This window comes from Aythya ferina (assembly GCF_964211825.1).
Source record: "Aythya ferina genome assembly, chromosome: 3".
NCBI classification, from domain to species: Eukaryota; Metazoa; Chordata; class Aves; order Anseriformes; family Anatidae; genus Aythya; species Aythya ferina.
In genome coordinates, this window is record NC_140298.1 from 34,599,005 (window position 1) to 34,616,480 (window position 17,476).

The 17,476-nt window shown below is 39.8% G+C and overlaps 1 protein-coding gene across 2 annotated transcripts in view; it reads left to right on the forward strand.

Moving 5' to 3' along the window:
* GLP1R (glucagon like peptide 1 receptor) overlaps positions 1 to 17,476 on the forward strand; it is a 90,758-nt gene that overhangs the window by 16,513 nt on the left and 56,769 nt on the right. For both annotated transcript variants that reach the window (XR_014690820.1, XM_084512797.1), the window contains exons 2-3: positions 14,398 to 14,494; positions 15,710 to 15,820. Coding sequence is in view for 1 of the 2 variants with exons in the window: in XM_084512797.1 (XP_084368923.1) it covers positions 14,398 to 14,494; positions 15,710 to 15,820 (208 nt within the window). In the remaining variant the exon portion in view is untranslated. The remainder of the gene's footprint in view (positions 1 to 14,397; positions 14,495 to 15,709; positions 15,821 to 17,476) is intronic.

Consider the following 17,476-nt stretch of genomic DNA (forward strand, 5'->3'; position numbering starts at 1 on the left):
GTGTATCTTAAGGATGAACTGAAATCTAAAACAAAAATACTTTGCAGAGTTAGTTCAGAGAACAAATTCTGTCTTGGGAAAGACGTCACATACAGCCACTGCTATTTAAGTTCTCAAGTGTTTTCTCTAGCCCCTTCTCAGTGGATCTGTTCTGTTCCTACAAGTGCTGCTTGATTTAAGGTTAGTGTCAAATAGGAAATATGTGGCCGTGAAACTACTAACATGAAACTAATGGAATGATTTTAATTCCTTTAAGTGACCTATCTATTTTCAGCTGTGAGTGGTTATTACTGCATGGTCACTGCTTCCATTGGTGCTTTGAAAATTGGAGGTGGAGGAGGGGAAGCTTTGTGTATAAGTTAAAATATTCACTTTGGCAAAAGTTAGGGACTTGACCGTAGGGGCAGCTCTTTCTTCTGTGTTTCTATTTGTTCAGGCTGGACAGTTTTCTTGAGAAGAAGCTCTCCGTGTGTTTTTTCTTTTTTTTTTTTTTTTTTTCGGTTGGCTTTTGAAGTTGTTTCACCCTGCTCTTGGGCTTTATCACATCTGCTTTTTGAGAACCAATGTGCTTGTTTGCTGTCTGAACAGAAGTCTTCATCTTGCTGACCTCTCCCTCCTTTTTAAGGTCTCCCCACACAAAGGTGAGGAGAAATCTGTCCATTCAGTTTTAACATCAACACAATCACAATTCATTTCTGTAACTTAAGCCACAAATGTCTTTAGCTCCATATACTCCTACAAGAGTATGGTAAGAAAAGAACCACCAAGGGGGAAGCAGGCAAGGATGGAGATAAAAACCTGCTAGAAGTGGTCTGAGGATAGGGTGTGGGGGAAAACTTGTGTTGTAACCTCCAGTTCTACTTGTATCTGACTTCCTCTGTGCTATTTACGGGAGGAAGGAGTGTAGTAGCATGTGGGATTGACTTGCAGGAATAATGCACAGAGCCCTGGCTGCTGAATCTATGTGCAGGTTCTCTGCACAGAACAGGGACTGAGTATTAGTATCTCAACATAGTGTGCACAAGGTTAATGTGCAACTACGTGGATGTAACTGAGGTAAGAATGTAGACAAGGTGGGAGAACATAGAGTAGATTTATGCGTTATACTGAAATGGCATGAAGGCTGCCAATTCATTTCCTTATCCAAATACTGGGAGAGGGAATTGAGGAAACTTGCTGTTTGAGAGGGTTGCAGAGGAGAGAATTGTAGGGGAGAATAACTTATAAACTGGCCCAATATTGGCTACTAACAAATGCTGGAGGCTTGTTTTTCTTTTTTTTTTATTAAAACTCAAATTTATAAAAACCCTCTGAGCTCAAAGGAGGGGATTACTAAAGCAAGATCTCAGGATTAAGCATATAGAAAGGTTTTTAATTTAACTTCATAAACCTCTATATCATCAACAGATTCAGCTGTACTGTTAGTAACTTCAGAGAACTGATATTGTTGTCTCTCTGGGGAACCAAGGCCAAAATTCCTCAGGTCTACTTCTTGGTCACCCATTTGCTTCCACCCAAGTGTTATATGCTTGGCATCTCCCTTAATGTCTTTATTTCGCTGTGATTCCAAAATAAAAACACTACAGTCATCCTTTTGAAAGAGGTTTTGTGGTAACCTAATTCCGATTTGAGGAAAAGTTTGATCTGATTCCTGTGGTTCATAACTTGCTTTGCAGCTCTAATTTAAGAAAAAAAACGTGATCCAACTTGGCTTGCTTGCATTTCTGTACTTCCTTGGCAGAGAAGGGCTGTAGGGAAAAACTGAGACAAAAACTCATTCTGGGTAATCTGATAGGTATTTTTACCTGGGTGAAAGGGTGATTTGGATCCTGCTGAATCATTTGAGTCAAGGGTAATAACATAACATTGTTGCAATGGATTAGTGAACAGTTAGCTAAGCACTATTTGGAATTTTGTGATTTTGGAGTCTTCAGCCTGCTTCTACACAAAGCCTTAAATAAAAGCATCAACTTTTATTTAGGTTATTCCTGTATTTAGGATACAGGAAAAATAAAGAGGTAAAAGCTAATATCACGTAATGGATTAATGCAACCTTTTTAAAAATTGATTTAACTCCTGTGTCCTGTAACTAGCTGAAGAGTGTCTTTAAATACTGTTGAAGATAGTGGCCACTGTTCATGGAGAATGGAAAAGATTAAAAAAACACAAGATACAGTTTTGGTTTTCTTATTTTTATTTGTTTTCATTCAAAGAAGCTGAATTGGTCTCTGCAAATAAAACAAAGGTAGAACTACAAAGAGGTAAAACCAAACGTGTCTCTCACATCTGCTTTTGATTCATGCTTGTAATAACGCTTGTGAAGGAAGACTACCATACAGTCAGCTAACAAGACCTCACAAATACAACAGACTGTTGTCAAGTTAAGGTGATGCTTTAAATTGGTGCTCTCATTAGAGTCTTTCAGGAGTGTAGCAAAAACCAGCCCTACGTAGGAATGCCAAAATTTTCTGTGCCTTGTCTAAAAAGAAGGTAGAAGGAAAAGGATGCAAGAGGTGGCACAAACACGGGAATGTAAATTTCATGTTGGATGGTTTCAAAGTGATAACACCACCTGGTTCCCTCCACACCAGGAACATGGCTCTGAGGATGCTGCTGCAGTCCTGCTGCAGTGTGTTGTGCTAGATTTCTTCTTCTAGCTTGTATTCCCTATTGACTCTGGTGTCAAGGACTGCAAGATATTTCCATCACACTTTGGATAAAGTAATGTGAAGATCATCCAGTATGAAGTTAACTTTAGGCATGCTGATTTGGTCCTTGGTTGTGGACCTGTGTTACTTCTGTTTCATATGATCAGAGTACAGTCCCTGGGTAGCATCTCAGTACACCTTTTTCATTTGTCTCATGACTTTTTTTCCTACTTCAGTGTTTCTCTGTATTGGGATGAGTTAAGACCAGCCTTTATGCAGCATTGCTCCTGTCTTGTTTTTGACAAATCAAGCCCTTGGAATATAATGTTTGGCAGCTATGTGGGTTGAATGCTGGAAATCATAAGATTATATGCTGGCTATAAAACACAATGCTGCATCCAACCAAATAAATGTGAACACTATTGTATATGCCGTGATATCACAAAGATACTGTTGTAGGAGTTCTGGTCTGTCTAGGTGTGATAGACCCATGTCATTGTGTTATACAGAAGTGTACCTCTGCATTATCTTCTATGTGACGTTTGGAAAAAAGACGGGTGACGTCTGGAGAATGAGCTTCACTGGCAGAATTTCCTCTTGTATGGTCTGTTCGCAAATGCGTTGTAACTGTTGATGAAAACACTAGCAATTTGCAAAGGCACTACATATAATTGTCTTGGCAGAGGGTTGGGTAGGAGGGAAGGAGCAATATGGCAGATAATGGGACAATGGACCTCGAGCCACTGTGACAATGAGCTGCTGAGGGAGTTAAGTTGGCATTAGTTAAAACTGAAATAAACTGATGTCCTCAGCTAGAACTGTAAAAGCCATACAAATTTGATTGCTAAAGAAGAAAGCAATCTCTGAACAACAGTAGATGCGCAGAACCCATGAAATTATGTACTGGAGGTTGTTTTTTGTTTTGTTCTAATAGCTTTCTGGTGATTGTTTTATACCTTTTTTTTTTTTTTTTTTTTTTTTTTTTTTTTTTTTTTTTTGCGGGGAGAGGGGAGAACCAAACTTATTTTAAAAATATTAAAAAGAAATGAGAAGGTGCTCAGTGAGAAAAAGGTCTTTGAAGGTTAGTATGTGTACTTTTTTTTTTTTTCTTTTTCCTTGCTATTGAGCCTATCAGAGAGGTCATAATGATGGGCTGGCAAGCTAGGGAAAAGCCTTATATTGCTATATAGGATTGGTAATCCTGGGGAAAAACAACTAAATGTCTACCCGTTGCCTTCTGATCCTGTACCATAGCTCTGAAAAAGAGTGAGAGACTGGTAGTCATTTCAAAAGCTGTGGATCCCTTGGGACACTTCAGTGTGAAAGGTGAAAAGACTTGGTGTGTTGCGCAGTGAAAATACAGGTTTTATACAACCCAGTGATGTTGTCTTAGTCCCTAGGGTTGTGATGTAGATTATTGCTTCTGTTTTCTAGTGAAATCCTCTTTGTGCTTGGAAACTCAAATGTTGTGATTTCCCAGCTCTGCAAGACTGCAGGCTCTGGGATTGGACTGTTGCTGGCTGTTGCAGAGAAACCAGTCAGTTACCATCTTAAACAGATTTTTTTTTTTTTTTTTTTTTTTTTTTAGAATGCACTTGGTTCAGTATGTCACAAAGAACCAGCTTAGCTAATTGCATTTTGAACCACAGTAAGAAGAGCCAGAAGTCCAACTTTGACAGATGTTCTTTGCTTTGTTTTGCTTCAGCAGCTCAGACATTCGGGATGAGTCAGCTGCCCAAATGCAGGCATCTAGTGCTGCTGAAAACGTCCTACAGTATTCAGGGCCATGTGTAGGACAAGCAGGTGTGTGGTGCAGGTTTTAGGGGAAACATGAACTTCTGCAACTTCAGCAGAAGCCAAAGACAATTATGCTTACTGGGAGGAATAGTAGGTGACCATGATTAAGTATCTGAATTCCACCTTAAGTCTCTTCCTACTTTTTCAGTATATTTCTGTATATTTCTCTGTATATTTTTCTGTATATTTCTCACTGCCCATTGTGATAGTAGGCATTATTGTAATATTTTTAATGGAAGGCTGCTATTCTTCCAATACCACAGGCTACACTTTAATCTCTAAAACTGTGAGGGTAGACTGAAGAACTCCTCTCGTTTTCTACTTTGTAGTTTCCCGTACTCCCATAACATTGCTTAGCTTTGTCATCATTCCTTCCATAGTGTTCTTAGTGCTACACATTTGTATCTGTCTCAAAATGAAATTTCAACTCTACAACAGAGCAAGCAAAACAGAGTATAACCGCATCCATAAATGTCTTCTATAGAGCACTTCACAAGCCATGTTCCTAGGTTTGCAATGCATAGTAAAATCTCTTTGTGCAGGAGTTCTATAATTTAATTCTCATGAGTGTTGGCACATAGTTCCTTCAACTAAAATTGTGGGATTGTTTTCTGCTGTCCAAGAGTTTGGTAGTTTCTTCTGAGTTTTTGCATTTTTCTTCTCTCTGCATAGTTGCTCAGTATTTTCTTCTGTCATTTTTATGACTGGCTCATGTAGCAAGTCCTTGACAGCAACATTTACCAGAACAGATGAAAGAAGTAGTAATGAAAATAACATTTTTCTGGAATCAATGACTGTCAAAGTAAATATGTATCTGTTTCAAATGTGTAAGCATGTGGATTCATGGGTCCTACAGTAATCAAAGAAGAAACCTCTATCTGGGCTGGGAGAAATTCTTTGTGGGGCAGAGAACCTTTGTGGGTAAGTCGTCTTCCGAAGTATGTCCATCAATGAAGACAAATGATAGAATAATCTTTTGAAGGTAGGTTAGTACCAAATTTTCAGGCTGCCCTACCTGACCTAAGGGAAGTTTTTTGTTTGGTTGTTTTTTTTTTTTTTTTAACATCTCTAGAACATAATGCTTTATTTTGTAGCATGCTGAAATATTAGGCTCCACTTTATACCCTTGATTTTATTACAGTATACTATGAAAGTTGATTTAGGTATTAAAGCAGTTTGCTTTGACATCTGTGCCTTTGAATGCCAAATACTTTGCCTTGATCCAGAAAATAATGGGAGCCAGGAGATATTATTCTTACTGAAATATGCCTTGTCAAAACAAAATTTGAGGATAGGAAGAGAGGACTGGTAGGTTTCAAAACATGATTGAAGCATCGTAGGACAGACCTGAGATGTTTGGTCCTGGAGAGGAAACCACTGTGGTCAGGGCTGAATCCTCCCACCTGTTCAGACAGTGTATGTATTTGGAAGAATTTGTGCAATGATAAGTCAGTTGAACTGGGAGCTGCCCCTGCCTAGCCACCAGAAGTACTGAAAACAAGAATATGTATCAAATAGGGTTTTTTTGGGTGTGTGGGGGGGGTGTCTTTAAAATGGCTGACCCAAATCTCCGCACAGATGCTTTCTACATTTGGAAACCCGCAGTTCCTAACCTTCTTTGGGAGGTGTATATGCTTATCCTCTTTTGTAATTCAGCAAGAATTGGCCTGAAGAAAATGGGGATGAGGAGCAGAGGGGGAAAGTGCTCTGTGCTGTTTGCCTTATAGGCTCCCATGGGAGCACATTCCGCCCTTCCTTTTGAAGCTGTGCCAGGATGCATACAGGCAGGATGACGTGCAGACACTATTTTCAACTGGGAGAGAGGAATGCCTTGAGATTATGCCTCTGATTTTAAATAAATTATATGTATTTTTGTCCTTGACTGGGGTGCTGTTTGCACTCTGAATGCTGTTTGGATGGGATGTTTTGAAGCTGCTTGGGTGGAGGATGAAATGGAACTGTTGGGGGGAGGGGGTGCTATTTTGTGTGTCTTTATTGAAAGCCCAGTGTTACTGTTCACACCAGAGGTGTGCTGTCAAATTCAGGTGAGTACCTCTGAAGAGAAGGTTAAAGCAGTGTCTCTTCTGTGCATTGATAAGCTTTAAGTGGTGGTTGAGTTTGCTTTTGAAGCTTTGAGTTCTAAAGGTTGGTATCATAAAATCTAAGAGGGGTGGAATAGAGAGAAGGGTCTCCAGGGTTAGACAGCTGGTGAACATTGTACTCAAGATTTCTGTTTATCCAAGTCCTGGGACTTCTCCTTCTTGAAGGTCTCATTGTAAGTGTAATGCTGTTGCAGCTTAGGAGGAAGGTCAGCTCCTTATGGTCAGGGAGTTTCTTGCTGAATTCAGTAGCACGTTTTGTGAGGAGCTCATAATTTGCTGCATTTGCTATCAGAGGATGTTGAAAGGGTGTTTTTTCTGTGGTGCTCTTGAGCTACTGAAGTCATTGGCTCAATTAGTAACCAAGGAACAGAAGTGTTTACAGGAAAAGCTCCTAGAAGCTGGCAATAGACTCTTCTCTGAAAGAAAAGCTGTTTTGATCCACTGCTTGTTTTTTTCTGAAGAATGAGGGACTTGTGCAGAGTGATCCAACTGCTGACAAAGTATCTTGTAAAATATGACTTGGGAAGAATAATGAATGTTATATTATCTGGTCAGTCAAGCAGCTCTAAAGAAGGGGCTAAGCATAATGTCTTTATCTCAAAAGTGTCACTTAGTCTTCCATAATGTCAGATAATTACATTAAACTCAAAATTGGGTGATGTAATATGTGAAGAGAAAGTGATGAATATGGAAATCTGGGGGATATCAGATGTTCTGAAGTGTGATCTCATTTTATGATCTCTGGTAAAGGTATTGCAGAGGTATCGAATGATACTTCTCTGGTACTGTATGTAATACAGGTAGCACTGGTGTTGTTTTATGCACCTCCCCTTTGACATGCCTTCAGTCTTTAAAGGGAGTGGACTGTTAGTGGTGTTGTCAATAATGGATTCATTAATCTCTTTATAAATCATTCAATGTCTGTGCAGTGGATTAAGTAGTTACAAAATCAAGTTAAATTGTGCATATGTGGGGTATTTGTGGCAAACCATAAAGCCTCCTACTATGCTTACATATTTCTAGACTCTTGTTTTTCAAGAAGCATTGCACTGGAAGGACTGATCTAGAAGGTTGATTTCTCATGTCATGAACAGTGGGGCAAAGCACTCTAATAAGGAGAAATTAGGTATTTTTGCTGTTGCTGCAACTGCTGAAAAACTGTAACTTATTCAAATAGGCAGTTGAGCATCAATACTCGCAGGACTTCTCTAACAGGTGTATAATAACAGAAGTTGGGTCTTGACCAATGTGTTTAGGGAGCTAGTAAGAACATCCTGCCATTCATGTGCTTTCGTATTTGCTGTAAATTAGAAGTGGAGAAAAATTATGATAAATTGCAGGGGGAGCAACTTTGTCCTCTGATTAGATTGCCCTGTTACAGAATTTTGCTGTGCTACAGTCACTTGTTTTTTTTTTAAACTTCTGCTCCCAGAGGTACTGTTGAAGGAAAGTGTTTTCCCAAAGCTTGACTGTATTTAACCTCTACAGAAGTTAATTTTCTCTGACATTGATGAAATGTGTAAATCATTCTTTCTGATGGGGGAGACTGATCTGTGGCAGCTTACTTCCTTCCCCCACCCACCTTTCACCTGTGACCTTGGTTGGGCAATAACCATCGGTGGTGGCAGTGATGAATGTGTCTGGTTGTGATAGCTGAACATGGCTCAAGGCTCATTTGGGAGAGATGGATCCAAGGAGCATGCTAATGGAGCATGCACCAACCAAATATGGCTGGTATGTGAATATGACAAATGTTCAGACATCTTGCCCCACAAATTCTGGACAGCCTGGAGCCTGTTGAGCTCTCCTGTATGGCAGATCAGGCGGGCTGCATACCAGGATTTGCATACCAGGATCTTCTTGAGCAGGGGATGCCTTCCAAGGTTACTCCTTGAGGTTGAGAGATTCCTTGCCTGTGACAGATGTTCGGTAAGTGACTAATAGCTAGCTTGTTGAAACTTTGCAAGTAATTTTCTAAGCATGCTGAAACTTTGTTATCTTAGCGAAGTGATATAAAGGATTGATAGTGCATATAGTCCTTCAGGCATAAATTGTTAGCTCTGTGATTGGCATAGGATGTGGCTGTATCTAGACTTCTTGGAGTTTGGATGGCCAAATGGACTTCATTATGAAACTCGTGACTCACCATGAGGGTCTTTCTGATGTTTTTAGTCTGACCCTGTCCCCTATGCAGTAAATAATAGGTGACCTTGCCATCGTGGATCTAGTTAATGTCACATTTAGGACTTCTGTTAAATTGATGTCTGAAAATTAAACCCTGTTAAATCACCATTTTCATCAAGATATTGATTATCTCTTATCTGTTACAAGTCAAGTGTGTATACTTCCTTTTGTGACATAATCACCTTGAATTTTCTGGGATGAAATGTCACAACAAATATTTCTGGAATTGCAGTGTTGTGCTCTCCCCAGTTTGGGCTGTGAGTTGAGGACAAAACTGTTGTAAATCCAAGCCTATGTCTATGCTAGGAGTTAGAATAAAGCTGCGAGGTGCCTAGCTTGCTTCCAATTTGCCTTTCATTGCAGCAGATGCACAGTTTATACTGACACAACAGGCAATGCAAAATGATTCTTATTATACAAGAAGGAATGTCAAATCGGAATGAACACAAAGCTAGCAATGTGCAGTCTTCAGGTATCCTGGACTCTGCTGTGCTGATCCTGAGTGGTAAAGCCTTGAATTAATGTTGTATTGGATGTTTTATTGGCCTCTTCTTAAAATAAATAAAACGTTAAAAGTAACTCAACAGTATTTCCAGGATAAAAGGAAGTGTTGCCATTTAGAAGATAATAATTGAAGAAAACAAATACAAACATGAAGAGGTATTTTGCTTTCTATCTCCTGTAAGATGTTTTATATGGTGATGGGTGAAGAGGAAAGATGGTAATCCTGGGAGTTGCTAGCTGTATCTGAAACTGAGAAGTTTCCCTTCCACACTGAAATTTCATGGTGTATTTTATCCAGTCTCAGCCCCTTCAAGCCTTATATCCTGTGCTCAGATTTCACTATATTAAAGTAGTGCTTTTGTAGCATGGCTTTCCTGGGATCTCCATGGATGCTTTTTCTGTCAGAGCAGGAGTAGTTTCAAAGATGTTAGAAAGTGATTAAAATGCTTTCTGTTACAGTAGGGTCTATGAAGATAAATGATGGCTACAGAAAGAGGATTTTCTATAAAAGTGTTAAGGCTTTGTAAATAATTCTGTCTTCAGACTATTGAGTGAGCTAATTTATCACTAAAGATTAATTACGCTTAATTATATACCTACACTGAAAGCCTCACAGTCTGTGTGCTCTTGCCTGTCTTAATTTTCCTGCATCCACTTTATGCTACGTAGGCTGTGCCATTACTCACCTCCTTAATGTCCTTCATCCATTCTTGCTTTCTGACTCCTCCACCTGAACTAGTCAGCCATGTTTCCATCCTCTTCCAGAGACTCTCTTTGATATATCCTCATCCAGCAAAACTACTGGTAATGCTTTTCTTCCTGTGGCTAAGTATAACTGGAGGGTGAGGAGAGATGACACAAACAAAATACAATGAAGTGGCATTTTTACCAACAAAAATAAGTCCTATGATTAATAATGCGATATTGCATTTGCTCCAGATTCTGTGTACTGACCCAAGGGGTCTTGCCTTCATATCAGCATGTTTAGTACTTTGATATTGCAGGAGGAGTTAAATCACTTACCAAGATAATATAGTACCTCTTGGTTGAACAACAGCTCTCACTGTAAATCTGTGTGTAAGTGACAGTTCGTGTTCATGTGAGACAAAATCTTTGGGAATGGGGGATTAGGATATAATAAAATCAAATTTAAACTAATTTGGTAACAAAATGTGACATGTAGTTGAAGCAAAGTAACCTGTTCAATAGAGAGTTCAACCTATGTATTCCTGAGACTTATATTTGGTTGTCTTAATATTACCAACTACAGATAATAGGAACTTATCTACCAAATCAGTCATCTTCACAAAAAGGCATTTCTAATTATTTTACTCTTATAGTTTACTAATCGCCTTCTTAGAGTTGTCTTCTCCCATTATGAGAAACCCCTCTAAATAGAATGTTTCTACTTTTTCATTAAATGAAGGAATAGAGGCTTGCTTTTTTTCCTAAACTGTAATTAAAACTGGTTATTCCTGTGCTCATGAAGACAATAGATGAAAACTTGATTTAGAAGAAGGTATTTTGTTTCAAAGCTTTTCTGACTCCAAAGAGCTAGTTTTTTCTTAGCTAATAGTTTTAGGTTTATGGCAGTATTTTAAAAAGTAGTCTCTAAATTAAATCTGTATGCATCTTTCTTTTAATAATTTAAAAAGCAAAAAGCAGAACTTGGATTAACTTGATATAGTCATTTGTGTGCACAATCAACAGCTATCTTTGGGGAAGATGTGTGACACTGAATAGATTGAGAAATTATTCTGAGTCATAATTTAAGAGTTCGTTCTGAATTATGATCTTGAAAAATTTGCATGGTGATGAGAGGGTGGTAAAACAGTCTTGTTCAACTTCAATATCTACCCTTGTAAGATGAAGCATTGAACAATACATAACCTGAAAGTTACTTTTAAAATCCTATCTGGGACAAACCTGGGTTTGAAAGTTCTTCTGTCTCTCCATACCAGTCATTCATTTGTTATTCAGCCTGTGTAGATTTGTAGATGGAATTTTAGTTCTGGAGTTCTTGGTTGTATGTTGTTCCATGTGCATCCCTAACCCTAATTTAGATAATGTTCTCTTTGCCCTTCAGGTATGTTGAGCATAAATCACTATGCTGCAATTTCTTTCATTCTGTACACACATGGGGTTAACATTTGTTAGGATGCATTCATTTTTATACTGAGAACTTTATTACAGACAAACTTTGGCAGTGTTTATTGGCGTAGATAAGATGTGACCAGGATGATTTAAATCGGGGAGACAAGGGTCAGAGTTTGAAAGATCCACAGGCTTATACTTGTTTTGACTTCAGTGGGAGTTGGCTAAATTCTTCAAAAATTATGGCCATAAGGCCCTAGTTACAGTTAAAAGTTGCTTGTAATTGCAGGCAGCTACCATTCTTCAAACGCAACACAGATATCTACTACATGTTGTACTTCTCATCACATGTCCAAGAACATCTTTGTAATTAGATGTTGTGGCTTAATCCAGGCAGAAGCATGATGCATGCGGTGGCGGGGCTGTTTGCTTTTTTTTTTTTTTTTTTTTCCTCCAAGCTTTTTAACTGGAAATACACAAGAAAAGAATAACGGATTTGAAGTCTATCATCCAAAAATGCTGCTTTTACTTCTTTTGTATCAGAGTGATTACACTGCCATCTTTTAAAGTCACATTAGTTGTAGTGGACAGCGTTCAGTTTGCCTTTCCTAAAATGTGGTGTAAGTTTAAAACGACAACATGGTTTTAAGCAACCCTTCCCATGCCCTGTTTTTTCTAACCATCTGAAAAAAAAAAAAGTTCAGGAGCACAAAGGAAAACAAAAATTAACAGTTGAAGCTATGAGAATAGAATTACAAGGATTATCAACCCTCACGCTTCACTTCATAAACTGATCAACAGCTGGGATTAAATGACTTTTCCTCCAGTCACTATTAGTGTTGTACCATTTGGTTCATGCCGTTAGACTTATGTCTGAGACATCCATGCTGGGCTTTTCTCTGGGATAGGAATGCTGAGTTAGCTGCTTTATCGATTGTGGACAGCCCAGTAATCCTTACGTTTGTAATTCAGTTTGCATAAATATAGGCAGGGGAGAGCTGCTGTCTTTTTCCTTAAATGCAGTGGATGAGCTTGGGCCTCTGTGAGCCAGGTGAGGCATCTGTTAGGGTTCAGTGAGCAACCAGCACTATGTTCTGTAGTTTAAAAACAGCTGGCTTCACTTGTGCTCGTGCAGAAAATGTTTCTACTGCTCCTGCCCCTTGGTACTTGGGGAATGCGACACTGCAGTCTACAGCCTGCCACACTGTGCCAAAAGGAGGTCCTTGCTCTCTGTGCCTTCAGGAAAATACGCTGGGTATATGGAAAGCTGTTGTTCATGGGAGGAAAACTGAGCTGGAAAAGCTTTCTTTCGTGTTCTGGAATAGTGCTTGGGGAATATCAGCTGAATATAGTGAATTTTCTTGGTCTCATTTATAGGATAGCAGAAGTATTGCTTTTGGAAAGAAATATTTTTCTAAGAGGACTTGCTTCTGTCCCCGTCTTTTCATGAGGCAATAAATCTCACAGTTGGGGCATATCTAGGAAAGCTAAAGCCCAGATAGAATTAAGTCTGGCCAAGGATGTCAAAAGCAACAAGAAATGCTTCTACAAGTATATCAGTGATTAAAAAGAAGACTAGGGGAAGCATGGGGCCCCTCTGCTGAAGAAATGAGAGACCCGGTTACCTGGAATGCAGAGAAGGCTCAGTTACTCAATGACTTTTTTGCCTCAATTTTCACCAGAAAGTGCTCTAGCCACACCGTTCAATTCACAAAATCCAAAGGTGGGGACTCGGAGGATGAAGAAACACCCATGGTAGAAGAAGATCAGGTTTGAGACTAAGGAACCTGAAAGTGCAGAAGTCTATGGGACCTAATATGAATCTGAAGGTCCTGAGTGAACTATCAGAAGAAGTTGTTAAGCTGCTGTCCATCATATCTGAAAAGTTGTGGTAGTCTGGTGAAGTTCCCACTGACTAGAAAAGGGGAAACAGCTCCAGTTTTTAAAAAGGGAGGAAAGGAAGATAGAACTACAGGCCAGTTAGTCCTACCCTCTTACTCGGTAAAATCCAGGATCAGAACCTCTTGGAAGCTATGCTAAGGTACACAGAGAACAAAGGTGACAGCCAGCATGGTTTCACTAAGGGCAAATCATGCCTGACAAATTTGGTGGCCTTCTATAATAGGGTTACAGTGCTTGTGTGTAAGGGAAGAGCAACTAATGTAATCTGCCTGGACTTGTGCAAGAATTTGACACTGTCCTGCACAATCCTTCTCTCTAAATTGGAGAGACATGGATTTGATGGATGGACCACCTGGGTAAGGAATTGGCTGGATGGTCACACTCAAAGTTGTGGTCAGTGGCTTGATGCCCAAGTGGAGATCAGTGATAAATTGTGTTTCTCAGAGGTCTGTATTGGGACTGGTATTATTTAACATGTTTGTAAGTGGCATGGACAGTGAAATTTAAGTGCACCCTCAGCAAGTTTTTGGGTGACACCAAGTTGAGTGGTGCGGTTGACATGTTGAAGGGAAGAGAGACCATCCAGAGGAACTTTGACAGGCTTAAGACATTGAACCCATGTGTACCTCAAGAAATTCAACAAGACCATGTGCAAGGACCTGAGTCAAGGCAATTTCAAGCATTGGTGAGGCACTGGCACAGGTCGCCCAGAAAAGCTGTGGATGCCCCATCCTTGCAGGTGTTCAAGGCCAGGTTGGATGGGGCTTTAGGCAACCCGGTGTAATGGAAGGGGGACTGGAACTAGGTGATCTCTGAGGTTCCTTCAAATTCAAACCATTCTGTGTTTTGAGATGCCAAACCTAACTTAAAGATGGCAAAGCTAACTTAATTTGGTCTTGCTGAGTGCACAGCACAGCTGGTTGTGTTTTTTTCTTTTTTCTTTTGTTGTTGTTGGTTTTGTTTTTTTTTTTTTTGTTTGTTTGTTTTTTTTCAGTTCTGTGTGGTACAAATAGAAAGTGACTTTATTTGCAATTAAACACATAACAGCATCTTGCAACATTTATCATAAGCAGTGCTGTTTTGGTGTCTTCACAACGACCTACTTAGGCTACATAAAAAATGGTATGTAAATCCCTACAATGTCAGACTCATGATTTCTCTTTCAGAGTTCTGATGGATCCCTCTCTGGTGTTATGCAGAAGTGGAGGGAGTACCAGCGCCAATGCCTGAAATATTTGTATGAGGCACCCCCCATTGCAGCAGGTGAGCTTCCTTGGTAGGATAGGATGTGTTATTAAAATTCATGCTAACAGTAGCAAGGGAGTGATTGTGAACCTGAAAAGACTTCTCCAGCTTATTGTCCAGTCTCTTCTTTATCCCGTTTGCTTCAGCCTGATCTCTTCCCTCTCCTGAGAGGAAGCATTTTGTAGAAAGAGTTTCATTGTGAAGAGTGTCTTGCAAGAGTGGCAAATGGTGGTTGTAGTGTGTCAAAGTAGCACACTAATACAATTCTGCAACTTTTGTAGAGGGTCAGGGTTGGAAGAGTATAAGTGTTAGGAAACCCAGGACCATGTTGATCTCGCTGTATAAATTATGCTGAGCATTGAAAAATGTTGAAATGGATTTTAAAACAAAAAAATAAGATACTTTAGAGCAAATGAGAATGCAGCATGTCTTAGCAGTTGAATTCCTGTAATGTGCCGAGAGCAGCTGTGGCGTGCCAGCACTGTAGTGTTTAGAGGACACTGGTGTCTTGTCAGTGATGCTCACAACTGGGCACAGTACAGGCATTTCTATGCTTCAGTGCTTTTGTGACACACTGGAAGAGATGAATGGGTCTGAAGTTATGTCTGTGAAGAATTATTTCAAAACTGTTAATTTTCCTTCTCTTAACTATATTATTATGGCAGAGTGAGAGCAGTAGCTGATGACAACAGTGGCCAGGAAACATTTATCTCCCTCTGCTCCATTATCCTGCTGAGCGGTTGAATGCTGCCCTCTAAGAATGACAGTTTAATAAATCTGAAGTTGAAGTATTCTCATGTTGATTAAGCTGTAATGCAAAGTTATGGTTGTGTGTGGCTATTTTGTTGATGGATCTATGTATTAGGCTAGACTTTCCAACTGCATGACTCTGAGCCAGTTCTCAGGAATGGTTATCTACAATATTCACAGCAAAAATGATTTTAAATCCAACTGAGACATAGGAGAGTGTAAAAGAGAAAAGATAAGAATGGACCAATATTGATCTGCCTTTCTTGTCCTTCAATTTAGTCAACTAATTTTTTCAACTTTCCTGTTGTATAGGGCTAAGTGAGACACATTTGTCCAAAATTTTTTTTAACTCCAAAGTTTAATTGTGTAATACTATTATGGCTTAAATGCACATGCTCATTTTATCTCTTGCTCTTCAGCCTTTTCCTCATTGCACTATTAAAGCAAGGCCGTGACATAATCCTCTCTTCCATCTCTCTGCAGAAGGCAAGTTCTGCAACAGAACATTTGACAACTATGCCTGCTGGCCTGATGGATTACCTGGCACTTATGTGAATGTCAGCTGCCCCTCATATTTACCCTGGGCTAACACAGGTAAGAGCCCTCCCTTATAAACACAGCTTTAAATCAACCCTGCTTTACTTACTCAGTGTTTGAAAGGATAAAATTAGCTTTAGCAGCCACGAGTGTAGTCAGTTCTCTGTAATACAAAGATAGGAATGGGGCTCAGTAAAATACATTCTTTATCTCCATCTAACAGGAGGAAATGAGATAAGAGGCAGTTTTTAAGGGCTGAATTTAGCACAGAAATCCAAGCTATCATCTGCTTTTGTTGTTTGAGTGGTAGTGACTATTAATAAAATAATACCAGTATGCTTGTTGGTGAAGAATAGCTAACAATAATAATGGTACAGTTTGAAAACTGAGATAACAGCAAAGCTGTTAGGTCTTCCTCTAGTAGGTATAGACAAAAAGGTTTAAAGTGAAAGGTGTTTCATGTTGCTTCCAGAGAGTTTTTTTTTCTCAGAATATCGTAAGGTGAAAGTATAGATGATGGCAGAGACTTTCTCTACAAGACAATGTTAAATACTAAGGAATAAGGCATGGAGACTGCACTGTGTCTGGCTGGGTTGGAGGAAATTTTCTTCATAGCAGTCTGCATGGTGCTTTTATTTGCATCTGTGGCTGAAATAGCATAGATAATGCACCAGTGTTTTAGCTATTGTAGAACAGGATTTGCACAATATTGAGGCTTTCTCTCTTCCCCTGCACCTGCTCTGCTGATCTTGGTGAGGGGGAAGAGGTTGGGAGGTGAAAAAGCCAGGCCAGCTGAACTTGATGTGACTAAAGGGATACCTTGTGTCATATAGCAGTGTGCTCAGCCAAAAAAACTTGGGGAAAAAGAGAGGAGGGAGGAAGGGGAACACTCGTGGTTATAACATTAGTCTTTCTAAGTAACTGTTTTGTGTGCTGGGGCCCTGCTTTCCAGGAAGTGACTGGACATCTGCCTGCCAATGTGAAGAATTGAATAAATTCCTTATTTTGCTTTGCTTACATGCACAGCTTTTGCTTTTCTCATTAAGATGTTAGCTTGAAAGGGAAGGAAAAATCCTCACTCCAAAATCAAAATATTATGATACCAGAAAGGTGGACAACTTGCATGCACAGAAGATCTCCACTCTTCGTCCCGTTACCACTTTACCACAACAAGAGGTGGTTTTTTTTGTTGTTGTTTTTTTTTTTTTTCATTTTTTTCTACTCTGTTAGTGTCCAGTCCCAGTTTTGGCTCTTACCTCTCCCAGTTACTGTCTTGATCTTGAGTCATGAGCTTTTCCATCTTTATTTTCTCCCTCTGTCCTGTTGAGGAGGGGGAATGAGAGAGCAACTGGATGTGTGTCTGACAGCCAGCCAAGGTCAACCCACCACATCTACTGTGATGGATCCACAGGCTCCAGGGGAATCTCCAGGGGAATCTCTGCTCCAATGCCCGAACACCTTTTCCCCCTGCATCTCCTCAGACTTTGATGTTTACAGGGTTGGTTCCCTCACTCTTTCCCTCAGTCTACATTGCCAGTGCAGTGTTTTGCCCTTTCTTAAACACATGTTCACAGAGATGCCACCAGCTTGGTGGCTTGGCAGAGCTGTTGGAAACATCTGTGTCCAGCATGCGGTGGCACTGGCCTCTCCTCACTGAGACCTCTGTAGTCTTCTCTCTGCTGACACCTGCCATGGATGCCCTCTATGCTTGAT